This window comes from Girardinichthys multiradiatus, chromosome 12, assembly GCF_021462225.1.
Source record: "Girardinichthys multiradiatus isolate DD_20200921_A chromosome 12, DD_fGirMul_XY1, whole genome shotgun sequence".
NCBI classification, from domain to species: Eukaryota; Metazoa; Chordata; class Actinopteri; order Cyprinodontiformes; family Goodeidae; genus Girardinichthys; species Girardinichthys multiradiatus.
In genome coordinates this window covers 49,681,380-49,697,792 of record NC_061805.1, presented here as the reverse complement: position 1 = coordinate 49,697,792, position 16,413 = coordinate 49,681,380, and the positions used below count along the sequence as shown (strand labels likewise).

Genomic DNA, 16,413 nt, shown 5'->3' with positions numbered 1-16,413 from the left:
TTCTTTTTCAAGGGGGCTGCATTGTCTAATGCATCACGCAATGATGAAGTAACACTATGAACAGGAGAATCAATTTGTGAAGGGGAAGAAACAGAGTTACTGTCCTCCACTGTGTTTTTCTGTGATAATGAGGAAATTACAAATGGAACAGGTTCTATAAAGGTTGTTACAGCATTGTCTACAGCTGAAGTAGAATCCAGAACCAGCCCTTCAAACATCTCATCTGTCAAACCAACTGATTTCACTCTCACAGACTGAGCCGGATCCAGCAGTCTGTGAGGTTCTGATCGCTCATAATCCGGTCTTTGGTAAATGGACTGAATTTACAGCATATAGGGCTTTTTCGGTCATATCGACAACCACCATAGCAATGTTCACCCTAGCGCACCCACTAACACGCAAATATTCATACACTGGTGCGCAGATCAATATGCAACTGCAGGTTAAGTGCCCTGCCAAGGGACATATCGTGACCAGGGTTTATTTATTTATTAAACCTTTATTTTCCCAAAAGTTCCCAATGTTAAAAAGCTCTTGTTCAAGGGAATCCTGGCCCAGATAAACAGCTGGAATCGAGCCCACAACCTTCTAATTGCAGGCCGACTACTTCACCCAGTGAGCCACAGTCATCCACAGTGAAGTAACTGTTTAAACTTTAACCTTTCCTCTCACCTCAATAACACAAGATCCGAACACTTTCCTGAAGAAAAATCAGAAGTTATTGCTGTCTATTAAAGGCAAACAGCTTTATGAGAGCTGAGAAAAGTACAGCTGGGAAGCCCAGAACTTCAAAGTGATTTATTGGTTGAGAGTAAACTTTATGCATTTCCTCTTTTCAGTATCCCAATGTTACAAAAACACATTGTTAGTAGATCTTTCAGTGAGAGGGGCTCTTTTCCCTCAAAGCTTTCCGTTGTTTTGAGTCGGCACCGAGACCTTCCTGACGGGTGTGAAGCCGCTGTACCGGCCGTCCGGACTTGGATACTCCTCTCTGATTCTCCACACGCAGCAGCTGGGGATGACTGGGTGGGTGTCATGAGGTGGGACCCCAAACCTCCAGCTGATGTATTGTCTGTAGGCGCAGTGACGCAGGGCGGCGGTCTGAGCCCCACCGACGGGGGGAGACAAAGGATCCTGGTAGAGGAGGACGGCCTGCAGCAGTGAACGGCCTAACACCAGCTGCTTGAACAGAGGAGACGAGGTGATGCAGGCACCATCACTCTGCCTGCAGCACAGCTCCTCCTGTGGGGCAACAGAGGGACTGCAGCAGTCACATTTACACCAGCCTGGATGACGCCGTTTAGAGTCAGGGGCTGGTTTCTGGTCCAGGGCAGGCTGAGCATTGTGGTCCACACTGACATCCGGCTGGAGACAGAGAACGGCTCTCAGGTGTCCTGAGTCCTCCTGATGGGAAAGAAAAATCTGTTCAACAAATCTGCAGCGTCAGGAATAAAACCCAGGCAGCAAGCTCTCAAAAAACAGGAGAACGTGCGGCTGATTACCAGAATCAGAATCAAGAGATTGACCGAGTCAGGAAAAATACCATCCAGCATGTTTAATATGTTATTATTTTGTAAGTGCAGAAAGTGAAGTGTAGCTGAAATGCTGAGGAGATCTTTTAATTTTTAAGTTACTTAAAAACACTGTTTGAGACAATATCTTAAACACAGGGTGCAGTTTAATTATATGCTGATGATATAATGCTTTAAGTCACTGCTTAAAGGGAACTGTTGGGTTTCTGACCAAGATAATTTGTGGACCTTATTCAGAACAAACTCTTCTGCTGATGCTTTTATCAAGAGCTGAAGGTGGATTTATGGAGACCAACAACACATTAAAATGTGAAAATCATCTTTAAGGGCATTTTCACATCCGTAGTTTGTTTGCAAACCAGACGAGAACATTCAGTGTGTTTATGGGTCAGATGTGTCTGGGTCGGGAGAACCACATGTAAATACAGGAACCAGATTCTGTGTCCCGGTGCTAGTAGAAAACAGAGAATCTAATCATATCATTAGTGTGTTTCTGGGTACTCCTTCAGGTAAAATTATCGGAGAAGTTTACCGAATGATTTTTAGACTCGAAAGCCGCATGGAACATTTTACGTCTCGAAAAAGATGCGCCGCCTTTGTTTATTGTTTTGTTTACTGTGCTCCATCCAACAGTGCAGAGCTGAGGACATCAAAACATCTGTATGCAGGAATAATGTGACAGATCCAGTGAGTGATTTGTGCAGATGAACTGTCTCTGCACCTCAACAGAGGTAGGATCAAATATTTCCCAAAGCTGTGACATGGCTCTGATCTGGTCCTCTGGCTGTGGAGAAACAAACCAGTTTTATGAATTTTATTTAAATTAAATCCATAAAAGGAACTGGAATGTTAGCAGTGGATGAAAAAAAAATCTAAAAACTGAAGTAAATCCATTTGGAGGTAATTTATGCAGGTTTAAACCGATTCTGCCGTTGTTTCTCACTGAACTTCTGCAGCTGGTTTACCTTGCGGGGCTGAACACACATCGGTTTTAGGTTTTGGAGACTTTTCTTGTGTGATCTCTTCACCAGCCGAAGCTTCTTTTCATCAACGTATGACACGCAGAGGATGCACTGCAACACAGCCGGTTGGAAAAGTGCTGAAGGACTTCACTTACTGATCGCTTTGACAAACGACACCGGGTCAGATCATCACCTGCTGCGTGTCCTGGACCGATTCCACTTTCCTCTCAGAGTAGTTCCGTCCAACCTCTGCAGAACAACAGCTGGTTTCCAGGAGCCAGTCGATGAACACAGTTGTCTGGGGATATAAAAACACACAGATGGAAACCTAACTGGACAAACGTGATAATTTACCAGAACCACTGGGCATATTTTCAAGTTTCGTGATTAACCTGAGAAAACTGTGATGCTTTAGTGACATCTAGAGGTGTAAAATAAATTACAAGCCTTTTTCCAGGCACATGGCAGAAAATTTGGTGAACAATATTTTTGTCATTGAGTGTAAACAGACTGTAGAAGAATCAGAATATCTTTTATTGGTACAGTATTTGGTACAAGTATAAAGAATTTAGAAAAAAAGTTATCTGATCTGTGTATGACCAATAAAAATGTATGTGAGCTTGAGAAATATGAGCAGTTTGTTAAAACCTTAACATAAAAACACATGCACACACATTCATGCTGATTGCACAATCTCATCATTGCATCTCCCTTTATATTCTGGCTATGTTGAGCCGCTTTTGACTTTTGTGTTGTTTTTGATTCTTTTGAGTCCTAAATATTATCAGTAAATGTGTTCAGCACTGAATGTCATTCCTCACCAGAGCGTAGTACGACAGCGTTGAACCAATGTAGATGATGAGTTGAATGAAGCTGAACTTCCCCGCCTGAAAAACAAACCGAACTGTTAGCGTTAAAGTCCAGAGCTGCAGCCAAAGATTTAGTAACACAGAGGCCAGGAGTTCCTCAGGGTGGAAATTTAGGTACCAATGAAATTAGAGCAAAAGTAAGTCTTGTATTGCAATGTCATGTACTTGTGTTAGACTAATCCAGTGGTGTACAAACTTTTCCTTGGGGCCAGAAATTGTTATTTATCATATTTTTCTATTGAAATTGCAAAAACTGGGCGTGGCGCTGCGTTAGAGCTCCAGCCACCTACCCTGCATGTCTTCCCCCTCTCTTCACCCCATTTACTGTCTACCTACTTTCAAGAAATGACAACATAAAGGCCTCTATTGCTGCAAAACAAATGTTTGGGGCCACACAAAATTATTCCGAGGGCGGCAAATGGCCCCTGGGCTGCACTTAAGACACCCCTGGACTAATCATACAAGAACACAATTAGAGACACATTTAGAGTCTAAAAATATTAAACATGCATGTATTATTGTAAGTGAATACATGTATTTCACAGAGCAACAAATTTCTGACAGTAGAGATTTTTTTGCTAGAAATGTAACGGATTCTGTGAACGTATTATTGTAGCACCACATTAAATCTACAGGGGTTGGACAATGAAACTGAAACACCTGTCATTTTAGTGTGGGAGGTTTCATGGCTAAACTGGACCAGCCTGGTAACCAGTCTTCATTGATTGCACATTGCACCAGTAAGAGCAGAGTGTGAAGGTTCAATTAGCAGGGTAAGAGCACAGTTTTGCTCAAAATATTGAAATGCACACAACATTATGGATGACATACCAGAGTTCAAAAGAGGACAAATTGTTGGTGCACGTCTTGCTGGCGCATCTGTGACCACTGTGCAGAACCTGTATATGTCATTCCCAAGACGAATTGATGCTGCATTGGCCACAAAAGGAGGCCCTACACCATACTAATAAATTATTGTGGTCTAAAACCAGGTGTTTCAGTTTCATTGTCCAACCCCTGTATTAAATCTCATTAAGTTCAGACCATTTCTAACACACTGTATTCTAACTCCATACTGTAGGTAACTGACTTTTGTTCTACAGGGGTTGAACAATGAAACTGAATACATGTTTCACATTGTCTACAGCCCAAGATTTGCGCTCCTTGCACCATTGAAACCGATGTTTGGCATTGGCATGAATGACCAAAGATTTGGCTATAGCAGCCCGGCCGTGTATATTGACCCTGTGGAGCTCCTGACGGACAGTTCTGGTGGAAACAGGAGAGTTGAGGTGCACATTTAATTCTTCCGTGATTTGGGCAGTCGTGGTTTTATGTTTTTTGGATACAATCCTGGTTAGCACCCGAACATCCCTTTCAGACAGCTTCCTCTTGCGTCCACAGTTAATCCTGTTGGATGTGGTTCGTCCTTCTTGGTGGTATGCTGACATTACCCTGGATACCGTGGCTCTTGATACATCACAAAGACTTGCTGTCTTGGTCACAGATGCGCCAGCAAGACGTGCACCAACAATTTGTCCTCTTTTGAACTCTGGTATGTTACCCATAATGTTGTGTGCATTTCAATATTTTGAGCAAAACTGTGCTCTTACCCTGCTAACTGAACCTTCACACTCTGCTCTTACTGGTGCAATGTGCAATCAATGAAGACTGGCTACCAGGCTGGTCCAATTTAGCCATGAAACCTCCCACACTAAAATGACAGGTGTTTCACTTTCATTGTCCAACCCCTCTATATGCAACAGATTTCGATTCACCCTAATATTGTTTTATTAAACAAAGAAAACACAAATTTATTAGATTTTTTGATGCTTTGCACCAAAAAAATACAGAGCCTTGAAAAAGTATTTACACCCCCTCAACTTTTTTAAATTTTTCACGTTTACAAATGTCAACGTTGGGGTTTCATGTGACAAATTAACACTAAGTGGTGCATGATTGTGAAGTGAAAGAAAAATGATACATAATTGTCTTACTTTGCTAAAAACAAAAATGTAACAAGTGTGGCATGTATTTGTGTTTAACAAACGGCATCATAAAGACCGAGGAACACAGCCGAGAGGTCAGGGAGAATGTTCTGGAGAAGTTTAAAGCAGGATTAGGTTCTACAACAATACCCCAACGTTTTGTGGCCAAAAGGTGAACAAGGTAATCAAGACTGGGACTGAACTTCTACAAGCAACACAGCATTCTGAAATATTTCTTAAATCAGCAACTGGTAGGAGGTGGTTGGGCTGAGCTTTCAGCATTTTCTTTTCCGCCAGCGAGCAAAAGGTTTCCCAGAACAAAAGTCCAGAGCAGCAAACTTGCAATTAAAGACCAGGAAAGATAAAGAAGGCATAATGAACCTACCTGTCCAAACACCATGACATCAAACCTGATCCCAAAGGCTTTGAAGAGCGTTCGCTCCTCAACGCCATTCACCACGTTGTACTTCGCAAACCTGGCGAATGGAGAGCAGATTTATTCATGAGACAAGTTTGTTCACATGAAATCTGACAGATACTGGAATATTCTTCAGTTGATGCTCTTTAAACAGATCCTGTTGGGATTAATCATTTAAACTCTTTATTTTCATGGTTTCCATGGTGATCCACGAGTTCATGACCTTCACCTGAAGTTGAGGCCAGGGTACAGCGTCCTGTTGCTCTCTTTCTCATCAAGCCGCCTGAAGGAGTATCTGGGGAGGCAGCGCTGCATGAGCCGGTCCAGGTTGCAGTCCCATTTGATCTGAATGCTGATGACGCCCCCCTGTGGCCAACAATGGAAATACTGTTTAACCAGGAGCGCTCGTACACACTTCCCATTTCAAAACTTCATTTCCATTTAAAACTTTCACAGGCTCATATTTCTAATATTCTGCTGCTGATTTTAGGGCTAATTTCCGCATGGAGCTACATTTCGAACCAAAAACATGCTGCATTTACTTTTCCAACATGAACAATGACTGAGTTCATGTTTTACACAGTGCTGTAAAAACCATTTCCCTCATTACAAATTTCCTGTTTTTGATTTTTTTTTGTCTCACCTGAATGTTTCAGATTAAACCACTTTTACTTTCAGACAAAACTAACTTCACTAAATGTACTTCATGTATCAGCTGATACTGAGTCTTTCACCTCGCTGTGGAGAAAATTATCTCCACTCTGGAAAATTAATATTTAGACACAGTGAAGAGTTTCCCTGCATTATAAGTCAGTTTAATGATAATAATAATGATAATTGTCTTTATTTGTCATTGCAATTGTACATTAAAACAAAATGTGTCTTCTGCATTGAACCCATCCCTTAGGGAGCAGTGGGTTGCTGTGCGGCACCCAGGGACCATTTCGGGGCCAAGGGTGACAGACTCTGGGATTCGAACCAGGGTACTTGCGCTCTGCTCGTTTGTTCTGGTCATACCACGGCATCTTTAATCAGATTTAAGTCCGATTCAGAGGACTTAAATCCTCATTCAGAGGAGAGTGAACTGGTGTTCTTTGGATCATTGTTCTGCTGCATAACCCAAGCTTTAGCCTGAGATCATGTAATGATGGGTGGACATTCCTCCTCAGGACCTTCTGCTAGAGAATCAAATTCATGGTTTCCATCAACTACAGAAAGTCCCCCAGGGTCCTGAAGCTACATGGAAGCCCCAGACATCACACTACCACCGCCATGTTTGACTGTTGGTTTGACTGTCGCCATGTTTGACTGATATGCCTTCTTCTGGTCTTCTTTTGATTTAGCATCAATACCCAAGTTTGATTGTCATTTTGTTGTTTTCTTCACCATCTTCGGGTTGTGTCCTTGGCTACCTTGTAAAAAGCCTGATTTTTAAAACGTATTTCTAAATCAAACATGGAAATTAATGTAGCTACCATGAATTAGAAGCCTGAACACATTTTACATTAAACTGTTGTTAAAATTATGACGTGTGCCCTTTAAAGAGAACAGGTCAGAGAAATCTTTCAGCGTAACCTCTTCCTATAAATAAGTCATTAAAATGCAATTTAATAGAAGGTGAAAAAGAAAAAAGGTTAAATAAAAAGGCCAGTCAGACATACAGTACATCTTTGCAGTAAGAAGACTTTAGGACTTAGATAATAAGACAGAACTGTATTCTGTCCCACTTTTAAACATATGCTGACAGTCATCCACACAAACTGAAGACAGTTTCTTCCTGTTTTTATTTTAAGTTCAGTTTCATTTCTCTCTGAGGACAACCAAACGCTCAAACAGGGAAACAGAAGCAGAAAAAGCGATCTGCTCCCAGCTTGGCATTCAGGCCACCAAATAAAAAATGTTCCAAACATATTTTACAGACATGAGCAGAACAATGAAGGTTCATGCAGAACATCCCTACCTCCACGGCCATGTCAGAGAACTTCTCCCCGGCCTCTCGAATGATGTCTCCGAGTCGGAAGATGGGACAGAGCGAGTCGTTTCCTCTGTGGCAGCTCCTCAGGTAGGCGTCTTTCATCTGTGGGAGGATGTTCCGACTGGGAAACAGACCCCAGAGTCAGTGTCTTCACTCCCAGGGTCATGAATTAAACTGGAATACATTGTTTTTTCCCTTGTAAAAGGCCTTGAGACAACATTTGTTGTGAATTGGTTCTTTATGAAAAAACATTTTCCTGCCAAGATATTTTCCAAGGCTCAGACATTGTTTCTAAAACTACTGCAGCTTCTGATTTATTAAGATGTTTCAGAAGTGTCTCACCGGATGAAGTTGAAGGCTGGAAACCTGATGTTGTTCTTGATGAGGACAGTGAAGTTCTCAGCTGCTGCCAGCAGAGCAGGTCTTCAAAGAAAACGCATCTTATTACATAAGAAACTGTGTAAAAGTCTTAAATCATCATCCAGACCCAGTTCCTACATTCTTGATCAGCAGCTCTCCAGTTTCCAAACTTCTTTCAAAGTTTTTCTTTCAGCTGTGGTTGCTATTCCGGTAGAAGGACTACCGGTTGGCCCCAAAGTGATTCTGGCAAACCGTCCGGCGCCTCAGGAGGGGGAAGCAGTGCTTCGCCAACACTGTTTACAGTGGGGGTGGGGAGCTGCTGACCCCGACTGGGGACATTATCGGCCGGTGGAAGGAATACTTCGAGGATCTCCTCAATCCTGCCATCACACATTCCCTGGTGGAAACAAGAGACTGGGGACTCGGGGTTGGACTCTTTCATCACCCAGGCTGAAGTCACCGAGGTGGTTAAAAACCTCCACAGTGGCAGGGCTTCGGGGTGGATGAGATCCGCCCTGAGTACCTCAAGTCTCTGGATGTTGTGAGGCTGTCATGGTTGACACGCCTCTTCAACATTGCATGGCGGACGGGGACAGTGCCTTTGGATTGGCAGACTGGGGTGGTGGTCCCCCTTCATAAGAAGGGTGACCGGAGGGTGTGTTCCAACTACAGGGGGATCACACTCCTCAGCCTCCTTGGTAAGGCCTACGCCAGGGTATTGGAGAGGAGAGTCCGACCGATAGTCGAACCTCGACTTCAGGAGGAGCAGTGTGGTTTTCGTCACCAGCTCTAAACCCTCTACAGGGTACTCAAGGGTTCATGGGAGTTTGCCCAACCGGTTCACATGTGTTTTGTGGACCTGGAGAAGGCATTCGACTGTGTCCCTCGTGATGCCCTGTGGGGGGTGCTCCAGGAGTATGGAATCGGGGGCCCTTTATTAGGGGCCATCCGGTCTCTGTACAAGCAGAGCAGGAGTTTGGTCCGCATTGCCGGCACTAAGTCGGACCTGTTCCCGGTGCACGTTGGACTCCGGCAGGGCTGCCCTTTGTCACCGGTCCTGTTCATAACTTTTATGGACAGGATTTCTAGACGCAGCCAAGGGCCGGAGGGGGTCTGGTTTGGGGACCAGTGGATTTTGTCTCTTCTTTTTGCAGATGACGTGGTCCTGCTGGCCCCCTCTAGCCAAGACCTACAGCATGCGCTGGGGCGGTTCGCAGCCGAGTGTGAAGCGGCTGGGATGAAGATCAGCTCCTCCAAGTCCGAGGCCATGGTACTCGACCGGAAAAGGGTGACTTGTCCTCTTGAGGTTGGAGGGGAGTTCCTGCCTCAAGTGGAGGAGTTTAAGTATCTCGGGGTCTTGTTCACGAGTGAGGGAAGAATGGAGCGGGAGATCGACAGACGGACCGGTGCGGCTGCCACAGTAATAGGGGCACTGTGCCGGTCCGTTGTGGTGAAGAGAGAGCTGAGCCGAAAAGCAAAGCTCTCGATTTACCGGTCGGTCTACGTTCCTACCCTCACCTATGGCCATGAACTTTGGGTCATGACCGAAAGAACGAGATCCTGGATACAAGCGGCGGAAATGAGCTTCCTCCGTAGGGTGGCCGGGCACTCCCTTAGAGATAGGGTGAGGAGCTCGGCCATCCGGGAGGGGCTCGGAGTAGAGCCGCTGCTCCTCCACATCGAGAGGAGCCAGTTGAGGTGGCTCGGGCATCTATACCGGATGCCTCCTGGACGCCTTCCTCGGGAGGTGTTCCAGGCATGTCCCACCGGGAGGAGGCCCAGGGGACGGCCCAGGACACGCTGGAGGGACTATGTCTCTCGGCTGGCCTGGGAACGCCTTGGGCTCCCCCCGGAGGAGCTGGAGGAGGTGTCTGGAGAGATGGACGTCTGGGCGTCTCTGCTGAGTCTGCTGCCCCCGCGACCCGGTCCTGGATAAAGCGGAAGACGACGAGTACGAGTACGATGGTTGCTATTCCATTCCCAGACCTCACCGTTACTATAAAGATTTTTTTATTTGTTTAGCAGCGTAACTCTGAATTATTATTCATTCTGACACTAAGAGAGGCTCCAAAAAAAAATCAAAGGATGAACAGTCGTTCTTTGGTTAAAACATTAAATGATGGGAAATGATGAAAAGCTGTGAATCAATAGATTTGGGAAATTATAACGAATCTGTGTATTATTTGAATAGGCAATAAAGAGGGTAAATGGGCAATCAAACTGTCTGTATTCTGTAGATAGATTTCTATTGAATCAATTAGCACCAACTAACCCCTCAGTATTTGTTAGTTGTAACATTTCACTGCGTCGCCACTTTAACACAATAGCAGTTCTCTGAAACATGATTTTAGTGTTTATTTCTGACAAACATGATGAATATGGTGAAATTAAAACATTTTGCACTGCTTTACACTTTCTTCAGTCAACTGCAGAAAAACCATGTAGTGTGAGGTTGTTCCCGGCTCTCCTCTACCTGTAATAAAAATTACCTATTTGGAGCCGACGCTGGATTAGCCTGCATATGGTCCAGATCCAAAATCAACATCTTCAGTAACAAACATGATGTTTAGGTTGAATTAAAAAGGACAATTACAGGTCCAATAATTTTAGCCTTTAAACTGTCGCTCTCCTCATTTTTAACCCACACAGATGTTGTTGCCATCAGCTGGAACCCTTTAACAAACTATCCACACAGTTTCTATAGACTGCCTGAGTCATGCTGAGAGCCTCCTGTTCTCATACAGGTTCCCCAGTCTTTAACCAATCAACATGTACAGCAGCAGCTAAGATGTGACCTCCGACCCAGCATCAATCTGCTGGATCTGGAGGGTCGGTTCCAGCATCTGTGGGTCGAAACACCAGTTTGTCCATACTGCCAACTCCTGAACAGTTTTCTGTGAGTCAGCATAATTTAAAAAGACGTTCTCCACAAAAGGTATAAGAACAAAATACTGTAAGAAATGGACTTTTTGTTGTAAAAAAGATCATCCAGATTCAGTTAACTCGCATTAATAACTGAAAAATAAAGATTGAGTAACCTTGGAGGGGCTGTCTTGGTTTCAATTGGGCACCACGCAGACACTTCACAGGTTTTCTTCATCACATCAAACTTGATGCAGGAACCGGTCTGAATCCCTGCAGAAGAGAAAACTGTCCTGAGTTTGTTGCAGCGGGAGGATTCCTGCAGCTGATCTGAAACGGGCCGCAGAGTTACTGCAGAGCCGAACTGGAGCTGAAACGGGCCGCAGAGTTACTGCAGAGCCGAACTGGAGCTGAAACGGGCCGCAGAGTTACTGCTGAGCTGAACTGAAGCTGAAACACACAGATGTCAAGGGAGGAGAAGGAGATGCATGCAGGTAAGTCTGGACGTCTAGCAGCGGCGTCAAAAGACGAAACTAACCTCAGTCTATAAACATACAGAATAGAAACAGAATACACTGAAACAAAGCTAATAAAACAGCTTGAGATAAGCTCAGTAACTTCCATCAAATCTGTTCAGGGACTATTTTTTGCAGCGGATTAATCCAGATTTTGTGTATTTATGTGACTTTTTTGGAGCAGCTGTAGCCTGCATACAGTTTTGTGATGAAAATGCCAGAAGCTGCAGCAATGAAGCTCAACTGACTAAAACTGAATCTTCTTTGTTTAAATCGTCTATTTCTGCAACCGGTCAGATGAAACCAGTCAGTTTACCGTGGCTCTGCTGGTCCCAGGCTCCTTTCTCACAGTCCTTATCAGAGCGGCACAGCCGGCCTTTAGAGGGAACCTGGGAGACAAACATGTCTGTCACCATTAGTCCTGGTTTATTATGGTATTGAGCACTTTAATCACCTGGAGGATCAATCACACAAACTTTAAGATACCGAGTGAAATAAAAATGATGGAGATATTCCCACACAAAATGAGACCAGATGCCAACATGTCTGACCATTAGTGACTCCATCTGTTTTCTTTCCAAAACAGTCAGACTTTCTCGTAGACGCTTACAGTGGTCTTGGTCAGCAGGTTTCCAGACTTTCTGGTCTTCCAAAGTTTTTCTTTGACCACTTTCTCACACATTTTCAGTCCAATACCGTTTTCATGCTGTGAGCGTGTTGTTTCACACACTTTGAAACCAACGTCAAGTAGTTTGACTTCTGTATTACATGCTCAAAATAGTCAGACAATAAATATATAAACTTTAGAGGAAGTAGAATAAAGGATTAAAGGAACAATATGTACATGCATGGATGCTTTATATATTGACTGCATTTGCCCGGTAAGCACACTGCAGGGGTCCAGCAAGGGGCCTGTGGTCCTTCAGATGCTTCAGCACCAGTCGCTCAAAGGATATTTATGACCACTGACATCAGGGCGAGAGGCCTGTCGTCATTTTTCCCTGTGATGGTGCCGAGTTTGGGGACAGGGACGATGGTGGAGCATTTGAAGCATGAGGGAAACTCACACAGCTTCAGAGACCTCCTGAATATCCGAGTGAAGATGGGGGCCAATTGGTCAGTTCAGGCTCTTGGGCAGAAGGGGGAAATACTATCAGGTCCTGGAGTAGCCAGAGTCCAAAGAACGTCATGGAAAGATCTTCAGGGGCCCAGGAGAACTGCTGGTCAAGGTCACTTCTAAGAGATTACAGGAAAGTCTGGCTGCTTGGATAAATAAATTGAGGTTGGTGTAAAATTTGCAGGAGAGGATTTCCTTCCTAGTTCCTCCTTATCTGTAGTGATTTCTGTCTATTTTATTGCATGAGCTGCATATTGGACAGAACACAGAGGTCCTCAGTACCTGGGAAAGCTGACCGCGACATCTGAGGTTTATTAATCCATGTATGGTAAAATGCTCAAAGTACTTTATTATATTATAAATTATATCATGAATACAAGTTAATAGTTTAAGTACCTCTGGACATTTTCCCTGTTTCTGATTCTTTGTCACAATAACATTGGTCACCACAAAGAAGGAGTTTTTGCCCTAAAAAGAGAAGAAGAAATGTCTTTGAAGAGCTCTTTTTTGACAAATACAGAAAAACCTTGAAATTTAGAAGACCAAACTCCCACCTGAGAGGCCCCACTGTAGTCCACCACGTCCCACACTACGTCCCCGACCCCAGGTAGGTGTGTCTGAGCCACACCCTTCACTTTGGTGGTGATGGAGCTCACAACCAGGTCAAACTCCTGGTACTCCCTGTTCCAAAGCATCATGATACTGAAAAATATAAACACATTAGCCAGAAAGTAATTTCAGATCTTAATTTTGCTAAATATTGAAGTTCATGCCAATAAAATTGGAAAAAAGACTGTTAAAGTATGGCTTGTTTGCAATAATTATCAAGAAAAAGCCCCTTCTCCATAAAAACAATATGGCAGCATGACTTGGGTTGTAAAACTAAATTTAAATAAATTAAGCCTACGAGAGCGAAGCAGAGGTCAGTCATTTTCTACCGCTTCTTCCATAGTGGGTCGCGGGGAAGCTGGTGCCTATCTCCAGCAGTCTATGGGCGGGAAGCGGGGTCCACATGGACAGGTCGCCAGTCCATCGCTGGGCCAAAGCAGAGGTGTTTAGCCATAATCCACAACACCATGTTGGAAGTAAATCAAACACAGCAGATCAACACAGACACCCTATATAAAACAGTCCAGCAAGGTGGTGGAGAGGGGATTATCTGGGCTTGTTTGACAACACAACCTGCACTCATTGGCTCCTCTGTACACCAACAGCTTAAACTCGACCCAAACTCGACCATCAACAGGACGACGATCCCAAACAAAGCAACAAATCTACAACCAAGTGGCTGAAACCAGGGTGTCGGAATGGCCTAGTCAAAGTGTCAACCTCAACCAAACTGGAATGCTGTGGACCTTAATAGAGCTGTACAGAAACAAATGTCTGCAAACCTCAATGAACTGAAACAACACCAGAAAGAAGAATGGACCTAAATCTCATCAAAATGAAGTGAGAAACTGATAAAGTCAGACATAAAACCACTACTGAGGGTTCTGCTGCTAAAGGTGGTTCTAAAAGCTGTTAGACCATGAGGTGGACCTACACTTTATTCGCTCACACATCCAACTTACTGAGCTTAGGTGTTCCAATTAGGACTGCACAATATAAGGAAAATGTGCAATAAGATTGGTGAATATTGCAATACTAATATTTATTGCACAATATATCCCAAATATATCGTCATTTTAATATCAGTGTGTGCAAAACTCATATTGCTTGGAGTGCAGTAATTGTTGGCTAATATGTTCCAAGTGTTATGAACTTGCATTTTTTTCATGCCAATGTAATATTTATCCAGTTGGACAGACTCTGAGGGCAGCAGATGTTCACACTGTACACTGATGACATTACCCAGAAGGTTAAAGGTCACAGAGTGATGGAAGCACACATGAGAGGACAGAAGAAAACAGGCACATAGCGTCATAGCAATAGTTACCAATAGTATTGCCAGTTGCGATAAATTAGTAAAATGTGTTGTTGTTCTGCTTCAGGTTCATAACAGACATAGAGCCCAGAAAATGAGAAATCCAGATATTGGAATAAAGAGTATTTCCACGTCAACAACAAGGTTTTATTGAGAAACTTGCTTCTGGTTGGCATCTGCTGTTTTGGCATTGAAACAACTTTGTTGTAGTTTCTTCGTGACTTGACCAACTTACCACCTCTTTACCTTCTAAAACTTTTATGCGCATTAAACAACAAATGTCACCAAATATTACAAGCATAGAGTCTGAATACCTGGAACTTAAGGCGTTTTACTGCTCAGTTCGTTTGGAACCTGACCTCAACCCAACAGAACACCTCTGCCGGCAAGAGACTATACGCCAGGTCTTCTCGTCCAACATCAGTGTCTGACCTCACAAATGCTCTTCTGGAATAATGGTCAAGCATTTCCAACACTCTTAAACCGTGAGGAAAACCTTTTCAGAAAAGTAGAGGTTGATCTGGCAGCAAAGGGTCGGCTAAAGCCATATTAATTCAGAATGGGATGTCGCTTAGATTTATGGGTCTGATGGCAGACAAAAAAGTTCTGGTGTTCATGAGTAAACCCTTTCCAATTTAAATTTAATCATGACTTTATGTCTTATGTTTCATGTATTTAAAGATTTGTTAATTAATTAATAATTTCTACTTTTAAGGCTGCATTTCTTAACTCTTTTTGCAGGTTTGTTGCATTAATAATCCCTCATCTTTTTATGCAGGTTGTCTCCAACAGTCAACTGTTCAAAGAAAATACGTTTGATAATAATTTGTGCGCGAAATCTACTGCGAAGAAAAATAGAGATGTTCGAAAAATTCTTACAAAAATCAGGTTTTTTTCACAATAAAGCAGTTTAAGGCTTTTTAAAATTAAATTCTGAACAAGTGCATCAGTTCGTGATTTAATGGATCAGCATGCGAACCATTCAGCAATGAAAATGATCTAAACTGAACCAGTGAAAGTGCAACTGCTCCCTGATGGAAAATGAGGGGGTGTAAAAATATTTCTCACCAGATGAACAGCAGGATCGCTCCGTTCAGGCTCCATTTGAGCGAACCGAGCCGGACGCTCCGGATCCGGAGCAGTTTGTTGGTTTGGTACTGACACAGACCGAGTGGGTCGCAGCAGGGCATGCTGAAAGGTGTGTCTGTGAGACAGTCGGAGTTTGGGTTGTGGACCGTAGGAGGAACCTCGGGTTGACTCGTCTTCCTGTGTGGACCCAGTCACATGTCCAGCTGCAGCTCCTCGGAGTTCAGCGGAGCTGCAGCCGCATCTTTAAATCCCATTCAGAAGAAATAAATTCAATAAAAAATATTTACAATGGAAACTTTAAACAAAAGATTTTGACAAAAATTCATAAATGTGTAGTTGATTAAATATTTAATCACCGGTTGATTAGTTACCAAGAAAATTAGAATATTTTTTTGGCTCATGATTCAATTATCTTTATTCTTTTCCTTTAAATATATATATATATTTTTAAATGTATTGGATTCAGTGGCAAATTCAAAAATCAAAACACTGGGCTTTGTCCGATTCTTCTTAGCAGCCACCAGATGGCAGCATTGCTCAGATGTTTTGTGGCCACCAGATGGCAGCATTACGCTGATTTTTAGACAGTTTTATGAAGCCCAGCGCCTGCAATCAGAGGCATGTTAAAAAACCTGAAAGGTCTCAGAAACAGGTAGGTTGAGGACTGGAGCTATTATTTTTAATTTGGAATTAGAATAATATAAACATGTTATCTACTTAGACTGGGGGCGAACTAAACAGAAGAATTTAGAAGAACTTGTTTACTTGTATTTGTTTAACTGTAGAAGATGGAGTAAAACAC

General features: G+C 43.3%; 1 protein-coding gene across 1 annotated transcript; it reads right to left on the bottom strand.

Moving 5' to 3' along the window:
- Positions 1-783: 783 nt before the first annotated feature.
- On the bottom strand, positions 784-15,793 carry p2rx7 (purinergic receptor P2X, ligand-gated ion channel, 7). The gene is made up of 13 exons (XM_047380271.1): positions 15,591-15,793; positions 13,153-13,300; positions 12,995-13,066; positions 11,798-11,870; positions 11,143-11,239; positions 8,087-8,167; positions 7,730-7,865; positions 5,999-6,135; positions 5,737-5,827; positions 3,316-3,381; positions 2,688-2,792; positions 2,498-2,605; positions 784-1,404 (listed from the first exon to the last, which is right to left on the bottom strand). The coding sequence occupies exons 1-13, from the start codon at positions 15,710-15,712 to the stop codon at positions 901-903; spliced, it is 1,740 nt and encodes a 579-aa protein (XP_047236227.1). The 5' UTR covers positions 15,713-15,793; the 3' UTR covers positions 784-900.
- Between the last annotated feature and the right edge of the window lie 620 nt (positions 15,794-16,413).